The sequence below is a fragment of the Chelonoidis abingdonii genome, chromosome 9 (assembly GCF_003597395.2).
Source record: "Chelonoidis abingdonii isolate Lonesome George chromosome 9, CheloAbing_2.0, whole genome shotgun sequence".
Classification (NCBI taxonomy): domain Eukaryota; kingdom Metazoa; phylum Chordata; order Testudines; family Testudinidae; genus Chelonoidis; species Chelonoidis abingdonii.
Window position 1 is genome coordinate 61184729 of NC_133777.1, and position 15805 is coordinate 61200533.

The window sequence follows — 15805 nt, forward strand, 5'->3', positions numbered from 1 at the left end:
GAAGGAACTGAAGGGCGGCTGGGTCGACAGGGGTATATATCCGGCACCATAGCGGCGCCACTCCAGGGGGCGCCCTGCCGACCCACCGAGTGTTGCTAGGGTAAAAATCTTCCGACGAACGTGCACGCGGCGCGCACACACCTAACTGGAATGGATATGAGCAAGCACTCGAAGAAGAACCTATGTTTAGACTACTGCTTCTGGCACTTCTAACTCCTGACCTAATTGATCGATCTAGTCCAGGTTATTGCATTTTGATTTCTGAAAATTCCCTTAGCCCAAGTAGACTGGAGCCATCTAGAACTTTTTCTTCCTCCCCTAAATATAGTTAGAGGTTGAGTCTTGCTTTCAGAGTACCAAGAAACATCACTATGAAAAGTTGCAATTTTCTTTCTAATTTACTTTTCTGCTTTTAAAGCTCAGTAACACCATTACAAGGTTTTAGAATCCCAGAATATTTCTCTAGGTTTTTCTTGTCTTTGAAGTGTCTGTAGTCTGACTTGATCAGGTGCTTAATGGAGATCTTATGGCTCCTGCAAAACCACTGGGTTTATGTTCCTTGTTTCTTTTATTGAGAAGTTAGTCTTCTAGTTAAAGCATAAAACAGAGTGCGGAGATCTGGATTATTTCTCTGGTTCTTGCCATAGATGACCTATATAACCATACCCCTCTCCAGCATCTGTAAAAAGGGGTATTGCATACCTAGCAAGGGTGTTGTGAGCCTTAATTTTTTGCAAAATGTGTTGCAGTTTTTGGCTGAAAGATGTTATAGGTGAGCAAAGTATTTCTTTTCACTGTTTGGGTGGTAACTGAAAAAACAATGACATGGACAAAACCTTAAAACAGTTATTCTGATCTGCTTATACCCAGAATTAACTTCACTCAATGTCTTTCTTCCTCCCAACTCCAAAAAACAAAACTCCCTTCCTGCCTCCCAAGCCCCATAGTCTTTCACCCAACACATTAATATCTTACTCTTGCTTTTCAAGTTCACCACACAAACATGATTTTTGGCAGAAGGATGTAACATAAATTACATCTATGTAGACCATAAACAATTTAGACTGTTTCTCCAAGTAGTAAGCAATCTGAGGTTGGTTTGGAAAGAGAGTAGGATAGTTACCAATTAGGGATGCAGTTCCTGGGTGTTGAGGGTCTTCAGCTCTAGTTGTTAAGAGCCATGGCAAAATGATTTGGCCTTTAGCACTCTGCATTCTGTCTTCTTGCTATTAAGATGTTTATCAAATCAAGATGTTCAAGTACAGAGGCATTTAAAGGATTGGTATTATCTTTACAGCTGCAGTTCCAGCTAACAGATAAAAAAGGAATTTTGTCTTCCAGTGTCTTTAAAACTGATCTTCAGTGAGATTCTTTTCAATGAAGATTGTGAATGATGTTAAATTGTGTGAGACTGTTTACAAGTGGTGCTTTGGCATTTTTCTGAGAACTATCTGGAAATGAACAAATGATGTATTAGATTCAGTTATACCACTTTTAGTCATTTCGTTGTGCATGACTACCTGATGCTGACTCAGCAGAGCTGCTGGCCACTCTGCTCCCCATTCAAACCAAATTTTCTTTGATTAAAATGGTTACTTGTCCCTCATTAACAAAAAAAGTGAGGGTTATGGCCAATATATTTGCTGTTCGGAGGGTGGTAGTGATGTAGGGTCCCCAGAATCTCCAGCTCAAAACCATGAATAAACCCTGTCCTACTGATATTTGAGAGAGAGTGCCACAGGGCTCTGTCTTAGCAACAATGGAGTAGACAGCAGAAGATAGCCCAGCTATTGCCATACTGGGCAGAGATGGTGCTACGGTGCTCTCAGTAGCTGGTCAGTGGTGGAGCTCAACAGGATTAAATGCCACTGATCTCTAGATACTTCATCACTGAGGGTACAAGGCCAGTGTGGATAACGCCCATCCTACATCAAGATATGTAGCAACAGCCATGGGAAGAGTGAGAGGCGAGAACAGGTAGATCCAGAGACAAACAGCCATGCAGGGAATACTTTGTGAGGGAGGAAGGGGCCTGCTGGGAACTAACCACTCAGAAGAGTTGTGATTGCTGTGGGTAGGATATGTTAGAACACAGAGAGCCAGGTCAAACAGTCTGTGTTGGCTGTTCTCGTCCCTCCGCTTCCAGTCAGTGTCTCCCTTTGAAGCACAGCAGGTGATGTCTGCATAGTTCAACTCTCATAAGCAAAGGATTCCTTCTTCTATCTGAAGACCGAAAGGGTTGGCTCAAGCCTCCACATCTCCAAAACGTGGTTGTCCCATTGCAGTGGAGAAGTCAGTGGTTGTATTTTCAATGAGATGAAGGGAGCAGGGAGCATAAGAACACAGAGATGTTTGCCTGTGGTTCTCTAGCTCTCTGCAAACAACTCTCTGTGGCGATTAACATATAGAGGGTTAGTGCCCACCTAGAACCTCCTGCAACACGTTCTCATCGTTAGCTGATTGTAATGATGCTGCCTCTGGTGGGATACAACTTAATTCTTGTTAAGTATCTTTGTGTGTGTGAGAGATTTCTCTCATGCCTATTTTTTCTGTCCTATCTTCTGTTAAATTAACATAGCATAAGTCAGAGTGTGTAATTCTGCCTCTTTGCATTATTAACTGCTGCTGCTATGAGAGTCTTCTATAGGTTCTTTCCTAGCCATCACAACAGGGCTCTGGGCTTATTCACTTCCTGCCAAGACTCAGCGTTACCTCAGAAAATGATCAATTGAAGAATTGCTGGTCTTCACCCCTGCTTTGGGCATGAACGGGGGGAAAAAAGTATTTCTCTTAAAGACCTGACACACAAGTATATTTAAAAATATTAAGTTTAGGATTCAATGATATGTAGCAGAAATTAGTATTGAGGGCTGCTAAGATGTTTTGTATTTAAATTAGTTTGTTATAGGTTTAGAGAAATATCTATAATAGATATTCAGATAAAATGAAGGGAATTTTATGTTGAGATCCGTTAGATTTCTTTTCACAAATGTAAAAAGTAATATGGATAATTTTTTTATGCATTCCTAAAACTGTATTTCCCATTTACTGTATCTAAATGTAAGCTGTACTCACGTTGCTTTTTTTACACAGGATAATTCATTTGAATTTGAAAAACGTAGAAACGAACCACTGAAATACCAGAGAGAGCTATGGAGCAAAACTGGTAAGTCACTTTAGGAAATGCCAGCTTTTCTAGAAGACTAGCTGGGAATAAGATCATCTTCTCATGTACAGTTGTCAGAAGACTTTAAATCTTGATGTTCATATTTATAATTAGTCTTTTGTAAATACTAGAAACCTGAAAAGAGATTTATTTTTAAATGTGCCCCAAAGTAGAACAGGAATGTCTGCTCTGCCTCCCAGCTGCACGTCATTGAAATGAAATGGGTTAGTCTTGGTAGTCTCATACAAAAAGCAAATTTAATTTTGCATTTAATCTAGATAGACCTGTCCCTTATGATTGCTGCCTTTTATGGTAAATGAGTCCACATTTTTTTTCCACTTGTAAAAAGGGCAATATCAGACTTGATAGGGACTACTCAACACAAACCAAGATTCTACTTGGATTACAGATATACTTTTTTTTCTGCTTCCATTTGTACAAAACCATAGTAATAGAGTATCTGTTTATCTTATCAATCTGTATGATGGTGCTCAGTTATCAACTGTAATCATAAATTGCAATATTTGCCTTTAAATCATTGTCATTCACAGCATTTTCACTACAAAAGTTATAGGTATATAACTCTGCAGTAAAACATTCTTCTGTTTGAAACTTGATGTCTGAGGCTTTTTGAATACCTAATTTCAGAGCAATCTGATAAATTGACTTTTATACACACAACGCTTCTTTAAAATGCTTTTCTTGATGTTGCAGTGACTTTTGTATGTGTTTGTGTTCTTAAAACCAGCTTAGATTTTTTTAAATGAAATCTGGAAAGCAAGTAATGTGTAACACCTGAAGTAGTTAATACTTTTCATTCTTAGGCATTTTTAATACATATTGCACAAGTTCCGAATACATAGTTACACAATAGATTACCATCGCGCTAAAGATTTATAGCTTTCTACCAGAAATGTTCTTGTCCGTGTTAGTTTCTTAAAACAAACAATTTGATCAAAAGACTTTGCCAGGAACGCCAATAAAAAGCCAGAAAATTAAGAAGATTGAACAACCCCTATTGCATTTGAGAGAGAAGTATGATGGTGGGAATTAAAAATTGAGTACCACTCTAAAAACCCTGATTTGGTCTGTGTTCAGCATTTTCTCACAATCCTATTGTTAGGAGCACAGGATTTACCATACAAATCAGACCATTGATCTTTCATGTTCACTGACCTGTCTCTGACTGGCTAATATCTGAGCCGTCAGATAGAAGTGAAGAAAAACCCATCATGCATTGGTCTAATTGTTTATTTATGTGCATATGAAAAAAACTTAATTCCTGCAGCCATCAGATGTCAAATCTCATGCTTCAGGGTGGTTACCCTTAGCTGTGAACCTACGCAAGTTGTTAGTAAAATTGTCCAGACCTTTTAAAATTTAGATAAATTATTTAATGCTTTGCTTCTTTAATGGTGCAATGTTAAGTAAACATTTTTTAAAAATTAATATTAAGTTTTGTTAAGACTTAAATAGCTAATTTTGCAATTGTTTCAACAACAAAATAGTAAATAGTTGAAGAGCATAGTAATTCAAAAATATGCTGTTCCTTTTTCAAAAAAGTCGTAACTGCTAGGACTGCCTCATTTCCTAATGACTCACCTTCAGTGTTTCCACAACTATAGTTAGGTTCCTGTGTATTACATCTTTGCTAGTAGGTACCTAACATTCAGTCTGTTTGCACAAGTAGTCCATTTTTTTCAATAAAAAATTTCTACTCCCAACAGCAAGGAATTGATGAGTTTGTTTAAAAAACGTCACGTTACTTTTACTTGTCACTTATAACATGATCTCAAAGTGATACTTGGGTTGTCTTTGCATTGTTTACATAAAAAAAAATGAATATGTTGATGTGACAGCATATTTGCTCTGTAGAGTTTGTTGGTACACCTGTGCTGCCTACTCAATATACAGCACCGTCAATCGAGCCCTAGGTTTGATTGAGCAGTCGTTTGTAAATCTCATCAATTATAGGCAAGAGATTTAGGAGCAGAAGGAGAGCATATTTTACTGGAATTATGAATCTGTAACCTTGGATTAACCTGATCTTCCTTATATTGTTTTTTTGTTTCACATCACTGTTCAAACAGGTTCAAATTTTTTGGGCAGTCAGACTGTGGGCAGGCACTGGGTTTCACTTAGTCCTTATTTTTTGAATACGTGTTATTCACTGGGTTAGAGCACTGGGTCTCAAACTTTTTTTTTTGTGGACCACTTGATTGCTGAGGGTCTCAGCGGACCATTTAATGATCTTTCCAAATGTTAGTTAGCTAACAGCACAAACATCATAAAGCACTTTGGATAAAAGCACTATATAAAAAAAAAAATCAACTTTTTTTGTTCTACAAATAAAAGCACATAACTCATATTTTAATATCAGTAGTCTTACCTTTTCAATGTGATGGAGGTGCCCTTTCTCCCCCACTGTGGCATCCCCTGAACTGGGGCTGGGAAGGGTTGGGAGGGAGGGTCTCTCCCTTTCTCCCTCTGCTGCGGCAAACCCCAGGCTAGGGCTGAGAAGGAAGGAGGTCTCTCCCCTGCCACACCAGCTGCTGAGCTGATGCTGGGAAGGAAGGCCATCTCTCCCCAGCAACCACAGCCCTGGCGCTGGGGAAAGTCACCTCTTTCTCTGGCCGCTGCAGCCCTGCACATACCAAAATTCCCCCACCCACTCTTCTCACTTCTCTGCCCCATCACACCTACCCCCAATTCCCCCAAGACCACCATCTCACCTTACATGTGTGTCTTCTCCAGGGTCCAGGCACCTAATTAGTGGAGCCATGCCTGCCTTCATTCTCTTGTGTGCGTCAGCCCAGGTGCACACCTTGGAACTATCCGCGGGCCACCTGAATGGAGCTCACTGGTCCGTGGACCACAGTTTGAGAACCTCTGTTAGAGAATCAGAGTATAGAATCGAACTGCATTCTTAACCATTATATTAGTGTTTAAGTGATTCTATCTCCTGCTGGCTTTTAAAGCTGTGCTGTCCTGTTCTTTTGATCCCATTTGACTTTGTACTAGTTTGCTATATTTTGTTTCAGTCATAATGAATTTTGTGGCATGTGAGACCATCATTCATTTTTAAGTTAGGAGGAAGTATTATTAAGGGGAAAAGGATAATGACATTTGGATAATGGTGAACTGAAAACAAAAGTCCTCCATTGTGAGAAATGATGGTAGGGATAAGAGAGAGATTGTATAGACAAAGTGGAAGCTTGAACTGAAATTTAAAAGTAAAATTGATGATAATTTCTAGCTACAGAATAGTATCTGTACATTGCAAGGAGAACTTCTCTGGTATAATCATTAGATGTTTCTTTTATTCTAGGTTCAATGCATATTAAAGAACACATTATAGTAAAATGTGCCTTTAAAACAGTACTAGTTAAATTGTTTCAGGATGTTAATTCGATTATCAAACACACAAGTTTAAAAATATTTAAAAACTCTGTTTTGTTTCTTTGTTTCAGTTGATGCAATGAAGAGAGTGGAAGAGATCAAACAAAAACGCCAAGCTAAATTTATCATGAACAGGTGAGAAGGATTTTCAGTAGCACTTAGGAAATCCCAATCAGGTTCTGGGTTACATCATGCTGTACAGGCATGTGGCAAAGAGATGGCCTTGCTCCATGGAGATGATACTCACAAATTTTGAATGGCTGTTTGCTCCTGACACACGAATAGTAGTGCAGGTATTACTAATTTATTATGTGTAGCACCATAGCACACAGGAGAGTCATGGACCATTATGCTCGGCATTGCAGTAACACAACAAAACAATCCCTGCCCCAAGGAGCTTACAAGCTGTTTAAGACAACAGACAGCAGATGGAAACAGACTGGGAAGTACATGAAAATAATACAATATTGGTCAGCATGGTAACACGTTAGGAAGCTTGAGAAATGAGTCTACATAATGCTAACTGTTCAAGGGAAAGGCGATCTTGCCAAACGTTAGGAGCTGTATTCTGATATTTGGAAGAAGGTGGTTGAAGACTTGTATGTAATTTGAGGTTTCCAAAATCTGAATAAAATTCTCATAGTTTGAAACTTTCTTTGTCATCCCATTGCACCAGTATTCATTGGATTCTGTTTTAGTTGTAACTACCACTATAATTCCCTAGTGGACTCAGAGAGAGGTGAAATTTCACTAAGATGTAATACACCTGATTAAGGCTATGATTTAGTCATGGGTGTTTGTAGTAAAAGTCATGGACAGGTCACAGGCAATAAACAACAATTCACAGCCTGTGACCTGTGCATGACTTTTACTATATACCCCTAACTAAACCTTAGTGGGGGAGAGGGCCATTTCTCTGGGAGGTTGGAGGGGGGCTGCTGCTCTGGGGGTGGGCCAATGGCACTGGCTGCCAGGGGCCACTGTGGCTGCGCCTGCTGCCCCCAAGGCCGCCCACCGCCCGCAGCTCCCACAGCCTCCAGGACTGCTGTTCAGTGGCTGGTGTGGCTATCCTTTGGGCCACCTGAGCAGCTGCTTGGGCGGCCCTGGGGTCAACCACACCACCTACTACAGAAGTCATGGAGGTCAGGGAAAGTCATGGAATCCATGACTTCCGCAAATTCCGTGACAGACACTGAGCCCTACACATGATGTATATACATTTATTAAAAAAAAAAAAGTTAAGCTTTCGTGTATATAATCTCACAAATAATAATCCCCCTTATTTTTCTCAGATTAAAGAAGAGCAAAGAGCTGCAGAAGGCACAAGACATCAAAGAAGTCAAGCAAAACATACACCTTGTTCGGGCTCCACATGCAGGTAAGAACTGGATTTATTGAATTCTTGATAGTTCATGTATAATTATTTTGAGCAACATCCATCATTTAATGAGCCAGATACAATCCCCTACTTTCTCCTTCCCCCCACAAGACCAACCTCCCCCATCCATCCTTCACCCATGGCAGGTAGATTCCATCAGTGTCTGTTACTTATTCAGATTCTACAGTATCAAAATAATGAGCTGACCTCGTTATGTGTCTGGTCTCCATGATTTTAAATTCAGTCATTGGCACACATTGAACTATACTGTAGTTACTACATCTGTACAGTGTCAGACTTCTTGAAATGTTGGACTCAATAGCAAATAATCCCATCTGAGAAAGTGACATTTTATAATTCAGTTGTTTGCAGTGTTGTGGCCATGTTGGTCCCAGGACATGAGAGAGACAAGGTGGGTGAGGTGTTTATCTTTTACTGAACCTCACTCATCTTGTGTCTTTCATTCTATAATTGAGTGTTTGTAATATGACGTCGCAAATGTTTATTAAACTTAATATGTTACAGCTAATTAACAGCCTATTTTTGAATTGTCTAGTTAATATTAACCAAAATATATCTGAAGAATGCACAGATATGAATTTATATTCTCCATTACTGAGCCAAGTTTACATTTCTCTTGGTTCCAGTTGAGTTACAGTTGGAAAAATCTGTTCCTCTCAGCTGGTTTTCTGCTGGTCCAAAATTCTTTACTACAAATACTAGGTTATGCATTAAAAGGTATTGGTAAAATAGATTGTGTAGACATTGTCTTATTTGTGAAATTTGTTTTATTCTTAAATGTTCTTTGTAGGATATGTTTTCAAATGATCTCCATCTTTTGCATGTGTTTAGGCACACGACTATCCTTAGACAAATTTTCAGCTGATCTCCATTTTGTATATTAATGCCTTGAAAAAATTATTAGTAAATTGATCTTGGTGAATGTTGATACATTATAAAACACTATTATATTTTAAATTTCCTTATTTTATATGGTTGGTAATATAGTCCGTTACAGCAAATTGTCTGTAATATTGTAGATCTCTGATGTGTGGTGTTAACAGGTGGGCAGTGTAAAAGAGCGGTGTGCCTTTGCCTATGCTTCACTCTGCTTTGATCCTCCCCTCGATGTACTTTTTGCTGGGACAGTTCTTCTAAATCTGGAGAAGTGCACAGGAGCCTCTCAGTTTTGCTCCCTTTACCAAAGGAGTGGTTCATGCTACTGCATGAAGTTCTGATTGATACTGCCAACTGGCGAAAGTCCATGGTACTAGATGAGACAAATATTCAGTTTATTATACAAAAGTGAAGCTGATTATAGTTGTTGCATTAAAGTAATGACAGCTCTGCTTTTTGTTAAAACCTCTTTGTCAGTATGGCTAGCTGATAATAAGGTCATAACAAATGTGTTAACTTGATTGCTGTAATTTGAGAATTCTCTCTAGACAATTTTTGTTAAATAAAAATATATTCAGTTAAAATGTTTGTTTTTTCTTTTCTTTTTTTGAAGGCAAAGCAAAACAGCTGGAGGAGAAAATGGTACAGAAACTGCAAGAGGATGTAGCTATGGAAGAAGAGTCCTAAAAACCTGGTCCTTATTTTCCTTCTATTTTTACCTCCTCAACTTACCATTTTTTTTGACTCTCCAGAGTTCTGACTTGTGCGTTATTGGTTCATTTGATATTTGTTGATTGAAATGAAAGATGATTAAACACACCCTAGATGCACATCTTGTGTGTGTGTTTGTGTGTGTCTGAGGCACCAGACACTATGTTTGATTACATCTTTTAAGGGAAGGTACACTCAATTCTTTACTGAGCAAAAGTTATTTTGCAAATCATCCAGTACTGTTTGTAATTATAAAAATGATGTAATTGGCATAAACCAACAGTCCTGCAGCTAATGTTTTTGGACAATACTTTTTGTAATTCTATAATTATACAAAACCTTATCAGTGATGCATAACATAAAGCCTTTCATTTGAGATTATATAGACCTCTTTATTGTCCAGGGAGGGACAGTGTAATTACCTTTTTATCTAGCTAATAATTCAAGGTATAATTGGCTTCAGTGGAAGTTTTCCTCAGTAGACTTTGGCCCAAGGCTTTTCTATTTTGGTATGCCATACCCCTCCAGTAGAGGGTAAATTGCACCTTTGCACCTACAAGGGATGGCAGAATCACATTTTATCTATATTTACTGCAGTAGAGCATTAACTTTTTACTGTATTCCACTAGGGGGAAAATAGACTGCTTAAAATGTAACAATGGAAAGTGTTTTTGTGTGTGTTTTCCTTCCATATTTAAAAGAACTGTTCTTGATTTAGCATAGTCTATTAGAGCAGCTAACACTGATGCAAGTTTTGCTGTTGTTTGGAGAAGGCTGCAGATAGAATGGTGGCTTCCAGTTTGGAGACTAGAACCATCACCTGTATAACCACTGGAATTAGAATCTATACCACAAAACCAGGCTAGTTCAAACATGTAATAAATCTAACTTCTTACCATGTATAATATAACTTAACGCTTTTGTAATTATGTTAACAGAAAAGTTGTTTTAAAGTATAGGTATGTTGCATATTTCATAGTAGTATTTTCTTCATCCAAAGTGTTATCAGTGTTGCACTCAGATAAATAACTTCCAATGGACAACTGTTTATCTACACCAGGGTTTCTCAAACGGGTTGCCGTTTGTGTAGGGAAAGCCCCTGGCAGGCCGGGCTGGTGTATTTACCTGCTCCGTCCGCAGGTCCGGCTGATCGCGGGTCCTATTGGCCACTTCCAGCAGCTCCCGTTGGCCCAGAGCCAAGATCGGCCGGACCTGCGGACGGGGCAGGTAAATACACTGGCCCGGCCCGCCAGGGGCTTTCCCTACACAAGTGGTGACCCTTGTTTGAGAAACCCTGTTGTACACCATGATTAGGGAAGCCTTTCAAAAACACTTTAAGTATTATTTACTCTCTTGTCACTGCTAATTACACTGAAAAATCCTAATTTGCAGTTTCATTCCTGATATGAATAGGAGGTAAATTCAATTGGAAAACTACCTTATTTCAAAAATGTATATACCTGTATGCTGTTTGTTTCACATTAAAATAGAATTACAGTTCGTACATTCAAAAAGAGGCTGTGAGGAAAACTGATGTACATGGATTAAAAAATGTAGATCCACTTGAATTTAAATGTCAATTTAGAATATTCTAAACACTAACACACTGCTGTTAAAACATATTTAAAATCATATAAATAACAATTACAGGAGTTTAGGACATGAAGGTAAAGTTTAATTGTAAGGTCTGCTAAGTCTGATACACAGTGGCCACATAAACCTGCTGATCAGTGTTTGGCTGACTGATTTGAATTGTATTTGCCATGTAAGTGTTAATTTTTAATACTGTCTCAAAATCATTTGACAGATTAGCCAGGAAACGTATGCTGATAGGGTGAAATCAGTTAGATGCTAATATACACTCCCGAATGAAGATGAGAGCTTAGACTCCACAAAGGCAGAGAATATTTTCTCTTTGAAAGGTACCAGTGTGCCCATTTTTGAGCACTGTGCACATGCAAGTTAAATATTCCGTGTTTAGAGCTTTAAAATGCTGCATTTCTGATATCTTTGCCCTATATGAAATAAAAAATGAAGTAGCTTGTTTATGTTTGGGGCAACAAAACAGTGAACTACTTTTCCATGATTCTGCACAGCGCTGGTGTCGGTAAGTCACAAGGGACCGTTCACCATTATCCAACGTGGAGTGCCGGAAGGTTCATGACGCTCGCGTCTTCAGAAACACAACGCTCTTTAAATGGCATGCAGGCAAGGGATACTTTCCAGGCCGAAAATAACATTGGCGATGTTGGATGCTGTCTATATCTGGGTGACCCAGCCTACCCCTTAAGCCATGCTCATAAGCCATAGCACAGGCAGCTTGGATGGGTGGTGCAGGCACTGTTTAACTCATGCGCTGAGGAATGCTGTCAGGACTGCGTCGTGGAGTGTGGCCATTGCCGTGTTTAAAGGGTTCGCATTCCGATCATGTCATTACTTACTCGCTCAGACCATCAGCCAAACCAGTCCCCGAGTAAGTTAGATTTGCTGCTTGCTGTTGCCACAATCGGTGAGGATAGGTGGGGAGATCCTTTCTGGCGGGGAGGCTGAGGCAAATCACCTGGCCCGTCTGGATGTATCGAGCAGCAGACACCCAGCGGCATTAGAAACAGCACACCAGGAGGTCGTGCGGCATCAGAGATATTCCTTGAAAAAACTCGTTTTTCAGGACGGGCGCAGTGTATATGGATGGGACTTGCAGTGCTTGTTTCCCTTGATGACACTCCCGCTCTAGTGACTCCCCTAAGCACCCACCCTCCCTTACTCTCAGTCTGCTGAAGGAAATAAAGTCAGTATATTTTAAAAAATCACTTATTCTGTATTAAGGTCATTTGATGCTTAAAAATCATGAATTCTTTCTAAAGTCATTCCCTGTAAGAAACCCACCCCCTCCTTTGGTGTATTCTTTGATTAAAAAAGTAATTATAAAAAGAGCACAGAATTATCTAGTATCCCTGCATGGTGTGGTTGGAGGAGGATCGGAGGAAGGAAAAGCCATTAACACATTTCAGTTACTGTCAGCCTTTTGTTGACTGTCCATGGGAGGAGTTGGGCTGTGCAGAATCTCCCCCCACGCTGCCTAACACGTCGGTGGGTGAGGGAGATATGGACGTGGGGACCTCTGAGGGTAGTTAAACATGGGCTGCAGTTGCACTCTGTAACCCCGCTGCTGTTCTGAACATCCACCATCGCCGTGAGGATCTGTTGATCACGCAGCAGCTCCAGCGTTCCATCACGCCACCGCTGATTTCCTGCCTGTCTTCGCTGCACCTCTCATCTTCAGCGTTCTCTCCTATCCTCCGCGTCACTGGCATCTTCCTGTATTTTGCTATCATTCCTTCCAATCATTCTGATGAGCTCTGTCACTGCGGGTTACTTCCATGATTTCTGAAAACCATTTCATCTTCGAGTTTCTTTCTCTCCGCCTTATCTTAGCTAGCCTTCCGGATGGGTACCAAGACAGACAAGTGTGAAGCTGCAGGGGGAGAGAAAACAGGAGAGAATAGTATGTAAAAAGATACATTTTACAGAACATGCTTGTAGTCTTTCACAGTGGATAAAAACTATGCACCTTACATAGCACAGTGATATTGACTACAAGGTCGTATTTTGCATCCTTATAATGATTGCCTGTTCCCTGTGTGTGTCTCAGAGCACACTGCAGACGCAGTCGCCGGTCCTGGCATCATAATCAGCTTCCATGCGGCCATGGTAATGCTTATGTTTGACTTCTCCAGGTTTAATCCACAGTGATCTTCATGCCTTGTCCTGTTAAGAAGAACCAGTAAACCAAAACCCGCTCTTTCCCTCCTTCCCACACCGCATGGCTGCTATCAGGTAGGTAATTGTTATTCATCTTCGTCTTCCTCTCCCCCGCCCCCCCCCAACGCGTGGCTGCTAGCTGAAGATTCCCTGCTCGGCAAAACAGAAAAGCCCAGCGCAACCCTTCCTCCCCTCCCCACAGTCAAGCTACAGGCAAGGCATGAGTAAAGCGGCAGCACAGTAGGAAAATCGCCATGTTGCCCCCTAATGAAAAAAAATTCCTCAATTTCACCAGGTTACAATGAATGAATATACTCTGGTGAGAATACAGCGAAGATGCAGAACATATGTTTCTTGACTGCGAGCATGTCCAGGCGCTTAAGCTTGCTTTGTGAAGCAATGATTCCGAATTACTGATGTCGCATGCCTGGCGGGGGAAAGGCTGTACAATGGACCAGATAAGGCCGCCTTGCCCCGAAATCTACTGAAAAGGCTTTTTGAATACCTCCAATATCGATTCATAGATTTCTTGGAGGATTTTCACTCCATCCCCAGACATGTTAACGAATTTTTCCTGTAACTTTACTAGCTGCGAATGAATGACAACCCCTGATTGACAACCCTGTTGCAAATTAATCCTTAAAAAATGCTGTTTTAAACCCTGTTTTAAATTAGATGTACACTCACCAGAGGTCCTTCCATGGCTTCACTGTCTGGGATAGTGGCTTGGTGGGCTGAGGTATTCAGGGGTCACAAAAAGCTCCTGGCTGCTGTGGTAATTGAAGCTGTGTGATATCAGCAATGTCTTCCTCTTCGTTTTCCTCATCTTCACCCTCAGCAGAATCCTCAGCACGGATGATATCACAAGCACGGCATCTGAATCAACGGCAAGGAGGGTGTGGGATACTGGTGCACAGCCCCCAAAATTGCATGCAGCTCAGCAAAGAAGCGGGCATGTTTTCGGACCTTGGCCTCCAGACCTTCCGTTTGGCCTTCTCTAGTTTTCTGGTATGCTGTCCTCAGCTTCTGTTCACTTTTATTCTGCCACTGTACTGAGTCTCTCCTGTTCCTTTTGCAATCATAGACTTTGAATATTCTTTCAAAATATTTTCTCATTTCATTTTGACAAACGGAGTTCTGTGAGCACTGTATCCTTCTCCCCAGATAGGCCAATGCGAATCCAGTACTCTGTTGTGTCCAGGCTGGTGCTCTTTTTCTAATTTCAGGAGACTGGCATTGTTACCTGTGCTTGATGCCCTGGTGGTCACGCTGTGCTGCATCAGAGCGCCATGCTGGCCAAACAGTAAATTAATTTCAAAGCGCGGTTTTTCCTGCTATAGCCTGGCAGTGATCGAGTTTCTGACTGCTGTCCAGACGCGGTTTGCGTGCTCTGTGGAGGATCCTCCCGGAGGCCAGTAACTTCGATTTCCGTCCACACTACCATAATTCCGATTTAGTAAAATCGATTTTAGGGTTACTCCTGTGGTTTTGATGGAGTACAGAAATCGATTTAAAGAGCCCTTTAAATCGATTTACAGGGCGGTGTAGTGTGGACGGGTGCAGCGTTAAATCGATTTAACGCTGCTTAAATCGATTTAATGGCGTAGTGTAGACCAGGCCCTAATTATAAACAAGAAAAGGATTTAAACCCTATCTTGTCTGGTACAGCAACACTTAAAGCAGAGATTCATTTTATTAGTTGGATTACAGATCTGTGACTATTTCTGTACTGTTTTTAAAAAGGAAATTCTGATGTCTCTTTAGATATACAAACTAAGCTAGTTTTCTGTGGACCAGGCTTTAGTTTTTCAATTTGATATCTGCCATAAGAGTGAACTTGCACTAGAAAAAATTGTTAATGGAAAAAGGACATCACAGGTTAGATGTAATACTTTACTTACTGTAACACTGTAGAGCTTAATTTTATGGAGCATTTCTTGCAAGTCGGACCTAATTCATGATGGATGGATGATACGGAGTGTTTTCAGGGTGCACTTAAGCTCAGATTTTGCTTCCTTCCTGTACAGGTATAAAAAACATCTGAAAATGGAACTAGTGTAGTTTTGTGCTGGGAATGAAGGGGCAGGTGCTAAGAGCTCCTGCTGTTGCACAGGGGTTCCCAATATAGCAGTGTGCAGCAGCAGTTTAGGGGCAGTCCAACCTTATATGTGGTGCATTAAGGCAGAGGACTCTTTTAGACTTTAAATTCTGCTTTAGCTCTGTGTATTGGGGAAGTTGAATCTCCCACCCCCTTTTCACTTTCCCTCAGATGCTTGAGGGCAAGTTTGGTACCTTAGTGAATACAATTTTAGATTCCAAAAGGATACATTTCTGAAAGCCTCCTCTCCCCCACTCCCTGCATCCTAAACTCCAGATATCTGAACGTACTGAAGTAAATTAATTAAATAATGGTATTGCCAGGGTTCTGTAGGCAAATACAGCATGTGTATTCAGAAATAGCTCACACAGTTTGCAGGGTAGAGCCTGCTTTA

The 15805-nt window shown here is 40.5% G+C and overlaps 1 protein-coding gene across 1 annotated transcript in view; it reads left to right on the forward strand.

Annotated features, from left to right (window-relative positions):
- Window positions 1-11065, forward strand: part of RSL24D1 (ribosomal L24 domain containing 1) — a 23393-nt gene extending 12328 nt beyond the window's left edge. The window contains exons 3-6 of the mRNA XM_032796692.2: window positions 3094-3166; window positions 6637-6700; window positions 7858-7943; window positions 9454-11065. Of these exons, the coding sequence (XP_032652583.1) occupies window positions 3094-3166; window positions 6637-6700; window positions 7858-7943; window positions 9454-9527 (297 nt within the window). The 3' untranslated portion in view covers window positions 9528-11065. The remainder of the gene's footprint in view (window positions 1-3093; window positions 3167-6636; window positions 6701-7857; window positions 7944-9453) is intronic.
- The last annotated feature ends 4740 nt before the right edge of the window (window positions 11066-15805 follow it).